Genomic DNA, 14,775 nt, shown 5'->3' on the forward strand with positions numbered 1-14,775 from the left:
AAATCTGAGATTGATAAATTTTCGTTAACCAAAGGTATTAAAGGACATGGGTTAAAGTTAGGTCACGCATCCACCATGATTTCATTGAGTGACTGAACAGGCTGGATGGGATAAGTAGCCCACCCCGTTCCTATGTTCCAAGTCAGCCAAGAAGCAATGCTGATGCTATCTATTTGGGTTAGAACAGGGGTTCCCAACTATAGTTTCACTGCCTCCTAGAGGCCTGCAAGAAGATTTCAAGGGGTCTATCAAATCTTCAGATTGGTTTTAAAATGATTTCATGTTAATTTCTTGCTGCTTTATATTTGATGACCACCAGGGATATTACTGCCAATGGCATGGCTCCCTAGAACCTTTTTATGGACAGACAACCCATGTGCCATAGGATTGACAACCCATGTCCGAAGGGCAAAGGTCTCGGACAGCTTTTAGTGTGTATAGAGAAAAGACAAAGTGCCGAGGCAGCCTGTTCCTTGGTGGGTGAAGGATTTCCAGTTGCTGTTCCAGCCATACCTTTGTCTTTTGCACCCTGTGCCACTGTGAGACAGCCTTCCAGAGCAGTAAATATTGCTCTTGTAACCACCTTATTTAATAAGATGACTAATTCCTGAATGTGACAGCGTGATGCAAAGACAGTCTCTGCGCATCTTACTCTGACAAATGCTGTAATTGTTGGTGTGTTTTTTGGCAACATATTTCAATTCTGTGCTAGGTTAATGCCTGTGAAATGATTCTGCAGTCACCCCATGCAATGTGTTAGCGAGCTGCTTTAAATAAGATTGCAATGTTGACAGTATGATTTTGTGGACTTTTGTTGACATTGGAGTACGACTCCAGGAAGAGATCAATGTTTTTTTTTAAAGTTTTTTCTGAAATAATGACATTGCTCATAATAAGAAATGCAATGATTCCTGGTTAAATAAGTGAACACCATAAACCGCCTCTTCGAATGGTCAGTCCTACTTTCCGTCCTCATACCATTTAGTTTTCAGATATTAACATTGAATGTTGAGATGTTTGATTCAACTGGCTTGATGTTTCACCAGGTTTTCAGATGTGAGAAGTGAAATTCCAACATATTCTGAAACTATCTCAAAGCATGGAGATTTAAATATTGATCTAATTGGGAAAGAAGATTTGATAGTTGTATGTTAGTAATTGACTCTTTTAAGGTGAAGTTGCTAATACACGTTCCCAATTTATCTTAATAACACTGGCACAATTAAGTTTACAAAGATAAAATGAATTTGAGTCATTAGTTGCTTTCTTGCCATATTTTCAATTAATAAGCATAACCATTAAAATCCTGTCAAACCTGTTAAGACCTTTGCTTTGAACACAGGTTTATAAGTGTAAGTTATTTAACCATATTTATCATCTGTATGCTTTTGATGTGTATATATCTGATCTTAACATGCCAGAATCCATCAAACCTTTGCATAAATTATATTATTGGAAATAAGTTCTTTCTAAAAAAAATGGTCAGTTGTTTAGTTCTAATGATGCTGGAGATTTTGGTGCTTGATGTGGGGAATATTCCAAAACTATCACCTAAATGCCAATATTCTGGTTGTGTTTCTGGGTCATACCTTTCTATTTTGAGATCTGGTGAGCTGGTTTTGGGGTTTGTGTGTCTTTGTATCAGAATAGATTCATGATATTACATGAAGTGCTGAGGGAGTCTTTCTTCCAGGAGAGTTGTCTGAAAGATTTTTAGACTGTACAAAAGTGATGATACTATTTTAGGCTGTACAAAATTTTCATGGAATCAGCCACTCATGTCTGCTGACTTTTTGTTTTCTTACATAACTAATTTGTATACAGAAAAAATACTTGTGTTGTGTTACAGGAGTCCGTGGAATTTTTTTAACATGGGAAGGGCCCTCCTGCAAAATGGTTGGGAACCCCTGCGTTAGAGTATGCTGATCTGACAGATGTTTGGATGCATATGAGGAGCTACCTGAAATAAAAGGTTTTGGGGAAATTGGAGCAAGGCATGCCTGTGTAACCATTTGTATTGATTGTGTGAGATGTTAAACTGAGGTCTGCCTGTTCAGGCAGACAATAAAGGTACCATTGTTTGAAGAGCAGGGAGTTCGCCCAATGTTTTGGTGGCATCCCTCCCTCAAGTGTCATCCAACAACACAAGCTTATTTTCTCTTTGCTGCTTGTGGCTTCTTGTTGTACAAAAAATAACACTCATTTGCTTAGATAAGTTCCTGAACTTCAATATTCAGTGTCTGAAGATCTCAGATGTTTGAGAGATTTAATAAGATGCTTTATGAATGCACATCTTTTTGGTTCCTCAGTTATATGCTTTCATTGAAAACAGATGAATACTTTACTAGTGTGCTAGCAATCTGGAAGCTTAATTAATAAAACTGTTCGCTTTTTTATCTTTTAAAGAGCTCGAATGAAGAAAGACTTTGATGACTTTAAAAAACAGCCTGATAATGATGTGTTCCTTAGAGATACCTTGCCAAGTGAAGAAATGGATGGAGAGCCTATAAAAGACATACTTCCAAATGAAGCTGGGTCCTCAAACTTTGCTGACCATCAAGAAATAGTGAAGAAAGAATGCTCTGAAATAGGTATCTTCATCTTTTTAACTTTTGAGTTTAGAACTTAAATAAGTAAAGTACATGTTCCATGTGAGTCAGTGTTCTTATTTACTAGAGTTCTGTTCCTTTGTACATAAAAGTGGACCTTTTGATGTTGAGTTGGATGGAAAGCAAGCATTAGCAAAAACTTGCACTTCATTCTCGATATCTAATGACATAAAAAGGGCCAATTATATAACCAAGTGAATTTTAGCTCTGTTATGTTGTCTTCAAGAGTTCAGCACTATCTTTGAAATTATATACAAAAAAATTCAAATATAAACTCAAAATGGGTTACTGTGCTCAGAATCCCATTGGTTCTGTGTCTTAGTGCCTGACTAGCTGCAGAAACTGACTGATTTTCATATCACCATTAGCAACATTTTTTTTTATTCCTCCTTGGAATGTTCTCATCACTGGCAACAACTGAAAAGTCTTAAATCCTCTCTTGTGAAACTTTAATGTAACCATTGTTCAGACCTCTCCAAATATATTTTGTACACAGAGCAGCATTGTTGTCATTTGTTCTTAGCTTTTGAAGTTAATGAATGCAAATCTTTATTGTAGATCAGCCATATTTGATTTAGTAATCTGATAGGATGACCTTTGGGACTCGCTTATTTGAGTCAAGAGACCATTCATTTGTTTTAACCACTGCCATCAAAGTCAGAATTAGAATTTTGTTTAGATGCTTGAAGAGCCCTAAGTATATGTAACAGATATCTTGAACAAGATTGAGGGGAGGCTCCAGCCTTCCTATGGCTGCTTTTCTGGAAATCCTTCAACAGAGTTCCATATGGTGGCATATGCAAAGCTGTATTGGGAGCAATCCTGATTCATTGCATAGATCTTCCTGCAGTGCATAACACCTTTTGACTGCCTATCCTGACTGCTGGCATTATAATTGCCATGCAGGTGCATCCCCTCCTAGCTTCAAACACCGTAGAAGTGAACCCAAGTATTTTTGAGGATACAGGATGAGGAACAAAGATTGACTAACTGATGTGTGCAGTGGGATTCTATCCACCCTTGCATTATAATAACACTCTGGAATTTGGGTGGGTGGTGCTGGGGATGGGCATGGAGATTGTAGGCCAAGGTGTGAAGAGATCGAGTTGGTGGTAAGTAATTGACTATCTTCTGTTTAGCTTCACATCAAAATGAAATGATGTAGTGTGTACGTTCTGGTAATTTGCCTGTTGCCAGTGAAGACTACATCTAGCACTAGCCAGCTGCATGAAATTTTCATGTCTGTACTGAACACTTTGGGTTGAATCTTAACTTCAAAAACAGGCGCATTAGGTTAGATTGGTTCAGGTTATAATTCAAAAAATATAAAACGAGCTGAACCTGCCTTAATGGAGACAAGGCGTACAGTGAGTGACCAATCCATTCACATAAGGAGGGCTGGACATTTAAATAATACAATGAGGCTGTGTGTTTTCACTTTCCATTTTCAACACATCAGCCAGGTTTCCCAGCCCTTGGGAAACCCAGAAGTTAAAAGGAGGGGAGAAGAGTTTAATCTAAGAGGTAATTGCCATTACATCACTACTAGGGCAGGAATGTTTCCTCCAGGCTTAACAAACTACCCAATAAACCTCCAACCCCAACTGCTCCCATGACCACCATTAGACTCTGTTCCCCCAGTTAATTAGGCTGGATATGGGAGGAAACTTACAAGCAAAAAATTAAAGAGCAACAATGTGGTAGAATTGCAGGTTTCCTGAGCTCAAAACAGCCCCCTCACACAGAAGCCCCCTCCAAGCTAATATCCTTGGCTTTCCCCAGAATTTATCAAGCTAGACTATACTCTTGAAGTGTATGAAGGATGCATGATAAGTTGAATAATGAGGGATCTCAACAATTTTATTCTATACAGCATTTCTCAAACCCATTCCTAAGAAGTGATATTCAATCTTTTTTTGGTAATTTGTTCAACTGTCAGTTTCAGACATTCTCAGATATGACCGTAATTTGGGTTAAATTGAAGATAACATTGTACCATTTGAAACTCTCATCATTCAATAGGCTATTGAGAATCCTCACTGCCTTCACGCGCACTGCAACTTATCCACCCCATTAAAGAACATCTTGTTAACTTCTTTACCAATTCATTTGTCATTTAATAAATAATCATTTATGCATTCTCACAGTACTATACATGCTGCATCTGTAAATCACTTCCTGTTATTAGGTTAGTCCAGCTATAAGGTGAAAATTCTGCCCCACATGTCATCTTTTATACTTTAAATATCCATTTATTTTTAACTGGTAAACCTACTAAGTCTGTTATTTAAAATTAGTTAAAATAGTCCAATGATCAGGAAGTATGACATCAGATTTTAATTGATTCATCTTTATGATTAGCTTATGATGACTACCATCGCTAGCGCTTACTGCAACATGTGGTGGGTAACATAGCATAAATGTAGTTAGACGTTTATTTGTTGTACAGTACACCACCTGATCTGTTTATATTATTGACATTACAGGCTTGCATGCGTTTCACTAGTGTTTATCATTAACCATTTTGATATGTTTCAGATGACATGATGCAGCCAGACCTGGAGATACCTGCAGGTAAACAGAAACCCATTAGAAGAGAATGTCCCAATAAAGAAACACAGAAACAAGCTTCCAAGAATCTTAAAAGGCAAATCAAATGTAGTGATCTTGATGAATGTTGGAAAGAATCTCCTCCTAGTAAAAAGACTAGACTAAGCACAAATGAAGCTGCTGCAGATCACAACATTGTAAGTGTGCCATCTGGTACTGAGCCTGGAAACCAAGATAATGAATCAAAATCTGCAACAGTACAGACTCCAGTTGAATCAGTTACCAACTTGGGCAAGCCAGATGAACATTCTGTGAAGTTAGATGCTTCAAAAGGTGAGATAACTAATGTATCAAGATCAGCTGTACAAAAAGGGACCAAACCTATTCAAGCCTTACTTGCAAAACATAATGGGAACAAAGTGACCTTAACCAGTCAGACATCCTCCTCTGTGAGAGAGGCAAGCAATCCAGAAGAGAAAATAACTGCAGTTGCATCGCATCCAAGTCCAGCAAAGTCCTGTTTACCATCTCTTGCATCTTCAAAAGGGCCACTGCAGATGGTGTATAAAATGCCTGATGGATCTTGTGTGCCAATTGATTTGAGTAGCGGCCAGATTAAGATTGCAGTCCAACCTGTTATTGACGCAAAGACTGGAGAAAGGATCATGCAGCAGGTACTTATTGTACCCAAAAACTTACTGGCCCAACAACAAGATGGCAAATCTGTTGAAAAAGAAAGTCCACCCAAGGCACGAAAGGAGCTGGAGAAACGAGCCTCAGTTGGCTCTCAGACTGCTGATTTCGGACATTCTGCTTCAGTAGACCTTCAGTCTCTGTCACCTGCTCAAGTTCAGTCACAGATATCTAATTTAAGGCAGGGTAGGAGCACTGCAGGTTCAACAACAGTAATAACTTCTGTTAGTCAGCCAACAAAAGTTATATCATCTTCACGTAACCTTTTATCCTCATCAATCATTGCACCACGAGGAAGGGTGGAAGTGTCTGCAGTCATGGCACCTTCAGTTACGCCATCAAATACTAGAGGTGGTCAATCAGCTATTCAACCAGTAACACCAACGAAAACACCGAGCAGATCAATAAGTAATACTGGAACTGCTCAGAGCTTCAACTCTCAGAAGTCAAAGGAATCAAATGAAACAAAGCAAGAACTTAAAACCGTGTGCATACGAGATTCTCAGTCTATCTTAGTCATGACACGTGGTGGAAACACGGGTGTTGTTAAGGTGCAAAGCAACTCTGACCAAAACTCACCTAATGCTATTACTCCAAGGCCAATATTTACTTTTTTACCAGAAGTTCAGAACCTTGTGGTATCAAAAACACAACCATTGTCACCATTGACCTCTTTTCTTGTTCCAGCACAGACTTCCCTTACAAATATTGGCCAACTTCCTGTTTCCAGTTCCATTTCACCAGTTTCATTAGGCCTAAACCAATTGGGTGGGGAACCAATTAAATTAGGGTCTTGCAATACTGTGAATAATGCAGGAGTTATACCTGTTCATGTGCCTCTGCCCACAGTTTTGTCAACTGTTTCAGAGAGTTCAACTGTGCACACCAGTACCCACAATGCCTTGAATTTAGTTAGTGGTCCTGTTGGTGGATTATCTAGTGAAGGTCCAGTCCAAAATAAGGCAACAGTAGCTCAAGCACAGTCATTACAACCCTCACTTGATACTGCAAATGGCAAGCAGTTATTTCTGACACCACCAGACTGTAATAAGGCGGGAGGTAGCACATTCTTGGCTGGGACTGCAATGCCGAAACTTTTATTGGTTCCAAATCCCCCTGCTACACCTTGTGGCACAAGTCAAGTCAGTATGGCACCCACAAATGTGCAACCTCAAAAGTTAGTCTTTATGAGTCCATCTGTGTCTTCAATGTCCTCATCCTCCAACTTAGTATTAACAAAACCGCCCCAACAACAGCTTGCGCCCCCTTTAAACACAACACCAATGGCTGTGAAAAATGCAGACCCTTGTCAGGTGGTGCTGGTACCTTACACTGGGGAAACACCAATTAAAGCCAATCCTTTACCTGCTCCATTTCAGGTAAAAGAGGTTAAGAAGGGAAATCCAGCCCACCTTGTAAGAAACAGCATCCAGAAAATCCCAGGAATCAGCGTTGTGCCAACACTTTCTACAAAGGGCGGAGATGGATTATCTATCAAGAATACTGTCTTACCAACAACTTGTATTAGTACTTCAATTCCTTCAGTTGTGATGGGAAATCAGAGCTCCACATCTTTTAGAAATTCTACTGGAATCAAAATGTGTGTTAGAAACGCATATACAGTAGCAACAGCGGCTACAGGTGCAACTCTTCCAACACCAACTTTTGCAACATTTGGTTCACTTCCCACTGCTTTGCTTAAAGGAAATGACAATCTGTCTGGATCTAATCAAGGGATGTTATCAACAAGACTTCCTGTTGCTATTTCAACAGTGAAAGCAGAGCACCTTGCTTCCTCAATGCTTCTTGCGTCTGCACAGCCAAAGATGTCACATCAGTCACTGACTCCCTCTCTTCCTTTGCCAATTACAACTGCTTTACCAAACCCAATAACAGTCAATTCAAAGATGGTACCAACAAACACTCAACCAGTAAGTACAGCCTTTTCTCCACAAATTGCACATTTTTCAAAAAACAGTTGTCAAACAGTCATTCGTTTTCCAAGTCCAAACACAATATCCCCAACCAATACAAGTACTGTTCCGAGGTTTGCAGCTGTGCAAGCAGCTACTCGCCTGAGTACGCCTACTGTTGGCAATGTGTTCTCTCCTGCTGGTTTGGGTCTTAACCTGGCACATCAAACAACGGTACACAGTTTAACAAAACATCCAGTAAGCACTAATACAGTTACTGCAACTACTTCACTAATACAGCCTGTAGCAACTGTACCATCTTCTGTCAGTAAAGTGTCAGGACCATTAAACGAATCTTGTATACGGCAGAAAATAGTTATCAACACAAGTACTCCTTTGGCACCAGGGACTCAAATAGTCATTAACAATCATCGATTTGTTGTTCCACCTCAAGGCCTTGGATCTGGTAGCCATGTCCTGCTGATTTCCAATACACTGAAACCGAGTAGTTCTCAAGCAGTAAATTTAAATCCAGGACCTCATACAGGAACTGATGTTACATCTGCATGTCAGAAGGCAATGATGGTATCTGCTATACCCCACCGTTTTCAATCCTCTCCGTCTCCTTGTGTTGTTCCACCTGAAAAGTTACTTCAAAACCTCTGTGCTCAGAGTGCTGCACAAACGATAACTGCTGTTTCTAGACCTGTTCAGCTTACAACAGGATCAACACTGATAAGTGGCCCTACAGCAAGACCTCAACTTCAGACTGCAGTATGCAAATTCCAAACCCCTGCAAGCCAGAGTGCCACAGTTCTTCCAGTAGACACTTCCTTCAGTAAGTTATTGGTCAGCCCAGAGGGAGCTGTTTTAAATGCTATTAATACTGTGGTTAACCCTGTTGCAAAAGTGGTGTCACAATCCTCTCTGACTCATGTCTTGGGGAATTCAAGTGCTACTGTAGTCTTCCCTGCATTTAAGGCATCTGAAGTAGTTGATCCTAACAGAACAGTTTCAGCATCTTCCAATCTTTGAACTACAACTGCCAGATAGCTAAGCAATTGGGAATCTAAGAACTTTCAATAGAATTGGAATCTTTCTCCAATTATGTTTTGATTTTTGGGGATAAGGCACAACTTATTAATAGTAACTGATGTCTGAGAGGCACAAGTATTTATTTAGTCTGCAAAGATGTTTTCCCTGTGTTGTATCTGTGAAATCTGTGTATTTTAATGTACAAAAACAATGTTTAAAAATTGTAAGACAGCAAATTTGAATGAACTTGTAAATTTCTCCTGGTTTATAATTTTAACAAAAGCATAGCAATTTTAGTGATTGCCTACTGTGCACTCGAAAGCTTCTTGCACACTTGCAGTACAACCTGTATCAATGTCTACATCTTTGGTGTGCTGCAATGTTCTACTTTTAAGTGATTTTTTAAAAAAAAGTGCAGTCAAAAAAAGCGTACAACTTGTTTATATGCTATTGCTTCCTTTTTAAGTATTTAATATAGAAAACTTCTGCAGTCTGTTGTACAGTTGTAAATACTTTTGAACTCAAAGTTGTACTAAAGTGAATGTATAAAAGAATTTTGCTAATTTATTTGTTTCTTGTTTATATAATGTATAGGTTTTTAAGCTGTTTAGTAGCTTTTACGGACCAGTGTTTAGAAAAATGCAGTAAAATCTGCATGATTAAAAATGTGTGCAATTGTTATTTAAGTGCTTCTTATATTGTTTTTATTTCAATACAAGTTCCACCCACCCAGCCATAATTCAATGTTAATTTATTTCCAAGGCTGCAGCAACAATTGCTGGCTTAGAGTTTGACTTAGTAGGTTGGGTTATGTATCTCTCCACTTCCTTGCAGTTGGATTTGGAGGGGAAGACTTCCAAGTTTTAATAACTTTAATAAAGCTGTGCATTTTTATTCTACCATTTTCATAATCTCTCATGGAACTACTCTGACAATAAGTTGCTGGCAATTATTGGGGTGTGAATATTGACAGGGAAGGGAAGTGCTAGGCTGGAAAAGGAGGAGTTCCAGAAATCTACTACTTTTAACTGTACACTGGAGAATTATAATGCCCCATTGAAGAAGGTTATCCATTGATAGTGTGACATGGTAAATGCTTTTGTGGGAAGGACTCTTCTGTATATTCTGGTCATCGCTCACTTCTGGCAGGTAATGCATGAGGAAAATATCTAGTTTTGTCCTGATTTATAAGCGGTTGTTCAAAATTGTCCCACAGTTTCTTCTTATCTAGTTTTAGGTTCTTGCAGACTAGTATTGTAACTTTTAATTCAATAAGTTCCAGTCCTTACAAACGATTTCTTTATTTTCCCTAATATAGAAATGAAGGAGCGATTGTGTGCATTTCTGGTACACCCATCTTGTCTTGTTTGGCAAAAGGATAATTCTGGCACAGTATCATTTTATCTAAAATTTCTCTTGTATTCAATCGCTCAGGGAATCAGGCCCCAAAGTTTTATTCATCCGTATGTGACCATATCTGTGGGTAAATGTGCACAAGGCATTGGCATATTATGTAGGTATAACAAAAGTTCACGAATTTGTTCATTTTCTTTTGATTCAGCACTTTGGGGACATTAGTTACTGGACAAACCTTAGTGATGAAGTATCCATTCTACTATGTGGCTGCTGCAAGGTGGGGTAGTGGATTGTATCTCCTACTTGTCTCTCCTTGATGGATCCTGTCCTGGCAAAAGTTGATTTTGTGTTATTTGTATTGTGGCTGCTTCCTCAGCCCAATTTGCCATATTACTATCTTGGAGCAATCCTCATGCTTTGACTTAGGATTAGTTTGACTTGACAACTCAGGGCAACATGTGCTTCAGTGTTTCAAAACTGACCTGAAGAGGTAAGTTCTCTTTGTCTTTAAATGGCTTTTGTATATTTATTGTATAAAGCACTTTTTTTAAATGAAGAGGAATGCTGGATTTTTTTCTTCAGTCCCAAAAATACATTTGACATTACATCAACATTCTGGGGGTTACCATTGATCAGAAACTGACCTCCAGAAAACGGAGTGCAGCTGAGCTAATTGAGTGAAGACTTGGAGTTTGGCGAGAGGAGAGATTTAAGTGTTAATTTTGCACTTAAAATCTAATCTAATCTGTAATTAGAAAGTACTGTGTAAGCAGGCTACGATCATCTTTCTTGCAGCTTAGACAGGGTAAACTCACTCTCAGCTGTAGGAGCTGAGTAGTTAATTAGCTAACTGGTTGAATCTGGTTACTGTAGCCCCAGTTCAGTTTACTATAAATTCAGGGTTCTTTAGTGCAGCCTTGGCAAACTGAGTGCAACTGAGCTAACTGAGTGAAGACTTGAAGTTTGAAGAGAGGGGAGTTGGGAGGAGTTGTTCAATACCTCTTTTGTCTTTCTCATCCTATAGAAATTGGTTCTTGCTCTACTACAAGGAAAGGAGCTAGCTGTTTGGTGAGTATCTGGTAAGTGGTTAAGTTCTATTCTATCCCTAAGGTTTAAAATAGTACACAAATTGGTGGTAAAGTTAATAAAATATATAAAGCAACATAAGTGAATTAATATAATTGAGTAATTATTTAACACACATTAAGGATAGCTGGACAGGTGATGTCTCAAGGCTGCAGCATGTGGGAGCTCCTGGAAAGCATTGTAATCCAGGCAAACACGTCTGCAGTAAGTGTTTGTGGCTTGAGGAATTTCAGCTCAGAGTCATTGAGCTGCAGACTCTACAACACATCAAGGAAAGGGAAAGTTACCTGGATGCTTTATACCAGGAGGCAGTCACACCACTTAGGATAGGGGCTTCTGATTTGGTCAGTGGCCAGGGACAGGTGGGCGTGACTGTGAGTGAAGCAGGTAAGGGGACCCAGAGGGCAGGAGTGTGAGTCTCTGCAATTGACCAGTAGATTTGATATCTCAGCTTGCTTGGATGAGAGCAGGGGCTGCAGAGTGGATGGGCAAACTGACCATGGTATTGTAGTACAGGAAGCCATCCAAGTGGGGGGATCAAAAAAGAACAAAGTGGTAGTAGGGGACTGTATTGTGAGGGGGATTGACACTCTTCTCAGTGGCAAAGGGCGAGAATCCAGACTGCTTTGTTGCCTGCCAGGTGCCAGGGTTCAGGACATCTGCTCAGAGCTGGAGAGGAACTTGCAGTGGGACGGTGGGGATCCAGTGGTTGTGGTCCATGTAGGTACCAACGCCGTAGGCAGGATGAGGAAGGAGGCTCTGCATAGTCAGTGGAACTATGCACCAAATTAAGAAGCAGAACCTCAAAGGTAGTCATTTCTGGATTATTACATGAGCCACGTGCAAATTGGCATTGGACAAATAAGATTAGAGAAATGAATGCGTGGCTCAGAGACTGGTGTGGGATAAGTGGGTTCCAGTTCATGGGGCACTAGCACCAGCATTGGGGAAAGTGGGATCCCTACCGTTGGGGTTGGTGTCCTCTTGAGCTCCATAATTGGGAAGTAGAGAGGATTTTAAACCGAATAGTGGGGACAAGGGTCAAATTTGGGAAGAAACAGTAAACCAAAGAGCAGAGACAAGGCAAGAAAGAATTATTAATATGGGAAATGATAACCAGACTGACAGAAAGGGACAGAGTATAATTCTAGGAGTAAATCAGATAAGATTAGACACTACCAAAATAATAAAAGGACAAAACTAAAGGCTCTATCTAAACACACAGCATTCGAAACAAAACAGATGAATTGATAGCACAAATAGAAATAAATAAGTACGATCTGATTGTCATTACAGATACATGGCTGCAGGATGACTTAGGTTGGGACCTGAATATTGAAGGAGACGTGACATTTAGGAAGGACAGGAAGTTAAGAAAAGGCGGAGGGATGGTTTTGTTAATTAATGATGGATTAGCACATTAGAGAAGGATGACCTAAGTTCAGGAAACCAGGATGTAGGAAGTGGTTTGGGCTGAGATGAAAGATAAATGCAAGAAGTCACTTGTGGGAGTGGTGCTCAGGCTTCCTAATTGTAACTACATAGGATAGATTATAAAAGAAGAGATAATGGGAGCTTGTCAGAAAGGGCATGGGGGATTTTAATTACATATAGACTGGAAAAATCAGATGGGCAAAGGTAGCGTAGATGAGTTTATAGAATATTTTCGGGATAGTTTCTTAGAACAACACGTTCTGGAGCCAACCAGAGAACAGACTATACTAGACTGGTATTGAGCAACGAGATAGGTTTAATTGATAACCTCATAGTGAAGGCACCACTAGGTAGTAATGATCATAATATGATTGAATTTTACATTCATTTTGAGGGAGAAACAAGTGCGTCCAAAACCAGTATTTAAATAAGGGCAATTATGAGGGCATGAAAGCAGAGCTAGCTAAAATGAACTGGCAAGTGAGGTTAAGAGATAGGTCAATAGAGGTTCAGTGGCAGATATTTCAGAATACACGATAGATGCATTCCAATGAGAGAGAAAAATTCCAAGGGGGAGGGCCCACTGTCCGTTGTTAACTGAAAAAGTATCAAACTTAAAAGCATAGAAAAAGATTGGTGGCAGGTCAGAAGATTGGAAAGAACAGCAAAGAATAACAAAAAGATTAATGAGGGGAAAAATAGAGTATGAGAGAAAGCTGGCTAGCAATATAAAGACAGCAAGAGTTTTTATAGATATTTAAATAAGAGTTAATAAAGTGAACATTGGTCCTATAGAGACCGTGCCTGGGGAATTGATAATAGAAAGTAGGGAGATGGTGGATGAATTAAACAGGCATTTTGCTTCGGCCTTCACTATGGAGGACATCCCCGAAATAGCTGTAAATCAGGAAATGGAAGGAAGGGAGGAATTCGGGGAAAATTAGTTAGCCTAACATCTGTCATAGGAAAAATGTTAGAAGCTATTATTAAAGATGTTATAGCAGGGCACTTAGAAAAATTCAAAACAATCAGGCAAAGTCAACATGGCTTTGTTAAAGGGAAATCATGTTTAACCAAATTATTTGAGTTCTTTGAAGGAGTCACGTGCTGTAGCTAAACAGAAACCGGTGGATGTACTATACTTAGATTTCCAGAAGGCATTTGATAAAGGTTATTGCAGAAAATAAAAGCTCATGGTTTTGTGGGGGGGTGGGGGTTGGTGGTGGTAACATATTGGCATGGATAGAAGATTGGCTAGCTAGCAGGAAGCAGGGAGTTGGCATAAATGGGTCTTTTTCTGGTTGGCAGGATGTGATGAGTGGTGTGCCACTGAGACCAGTGCTGGGGCCTCAACTTTTTACAATTTATATAAATGACTTGGATGAAGGGACCAAAGGAATGGTTGCTAAATTTGCTAACGACACAAAGATAGGTAGGAAAGTAAATTGTGAAGAGGATGCAAGGAGACTATAAAGTAACATAGGTAAGTGAATGAGCAAAGATCTGGCAAATGGAGTATAACGTGGGCAAATGTGAAATCATTCATTTTGACAGGAAGAGTAAAAAAGGTTTTATCTAAATGGTGAGAGATTGCAGAGCTCCAAGATTCAGAGGAATCTGGGTGTCCTGGTGCATGAAACACAAGGTTAGTATGCAGGTGCAGCTAGTAATTAGGAAAGTTAATAGAACGTTATCATTTGTTGTGATGGGAATTGATTACGAAAGTAGGGAAGTTATGCTTCAGTTGTACTGGGCATTGGTGAGACCACATCTGGAGTATTGTGTAGAGTATTGGACTCATTTTAAGAGAGATGTAAATGCAGCAGTTCAGAGAAGGCTTACTAGACTAATATCAGGAATGGGCGGCTTGTCTTATGAGGAAAGGCTGGACAGGTTAGGCTTGTATCGGTTGGAATTTAGAAGAATAAGGTGATTTAATTGAAACCTTTAAGATTCTGAGGGGTCTTGACGGTGTATGTGGAAAGGATGTTTCGTCTTGTGGGAGAATCTAGAACTAGGGGTCACTCTTTAAAAATAAGAGGTCGCTCATTTAAGACACATGAAGAGAAATTTTTTCTGAGGGTTGAGAGTCTTTGGAA

The 14,775-nt window shown here is 39.5% G+C and overlaps 1 protein-coding gene across 3 annotated transcripts in view; it reads left to right on the forward strand.

Annotated features, from left to right (window-relative positions):
- The window catches only part of brd10 (bromodomain containing 10), a 77,364-nt gene extending 67,878 nt beyond the window's left edge, over window positions 1-9,486 (forward strand). For 2 of the 3 annotated variants that reach the window (XM_078570568.1, XM_078570570.1), the window contains 2 exons: window positions 2,407-2,591; window positions 5,148-9,486. In XM_078570568.1, coding sequence (XP_078426694.1) covers window positions 2,407-2,591; window positions 5,148-8,800 — 3,838 coding nt within the window. In that variant the 3' untranslated portion in view covers window positions 8,801-9,486. The remainder of the gene's footprint in view (window positions 1-2,406; window positions 2,592-5,147) is intronic. The other variant, XM_078570569.1, reaches the window with a different exon arrangement.
- The last annotated feature ends 5,289 nt before the right edge of the window (window positions 9,487-14,775 follow it).

This window comes from Cetorhinus maximus, chromosome 2, assembly GCF_964194155.1.
Source record: "Cetorhinus maximus chromosome 2, sCetMax3.hap1.1, whole genome shotgun sequence".
NCBI lineage: Eukaryota > Metazoa > Chordata > Chondrichthyes > Lamniformes > Cetorhinidae > Cetorhinus > Cetorhinus maximus.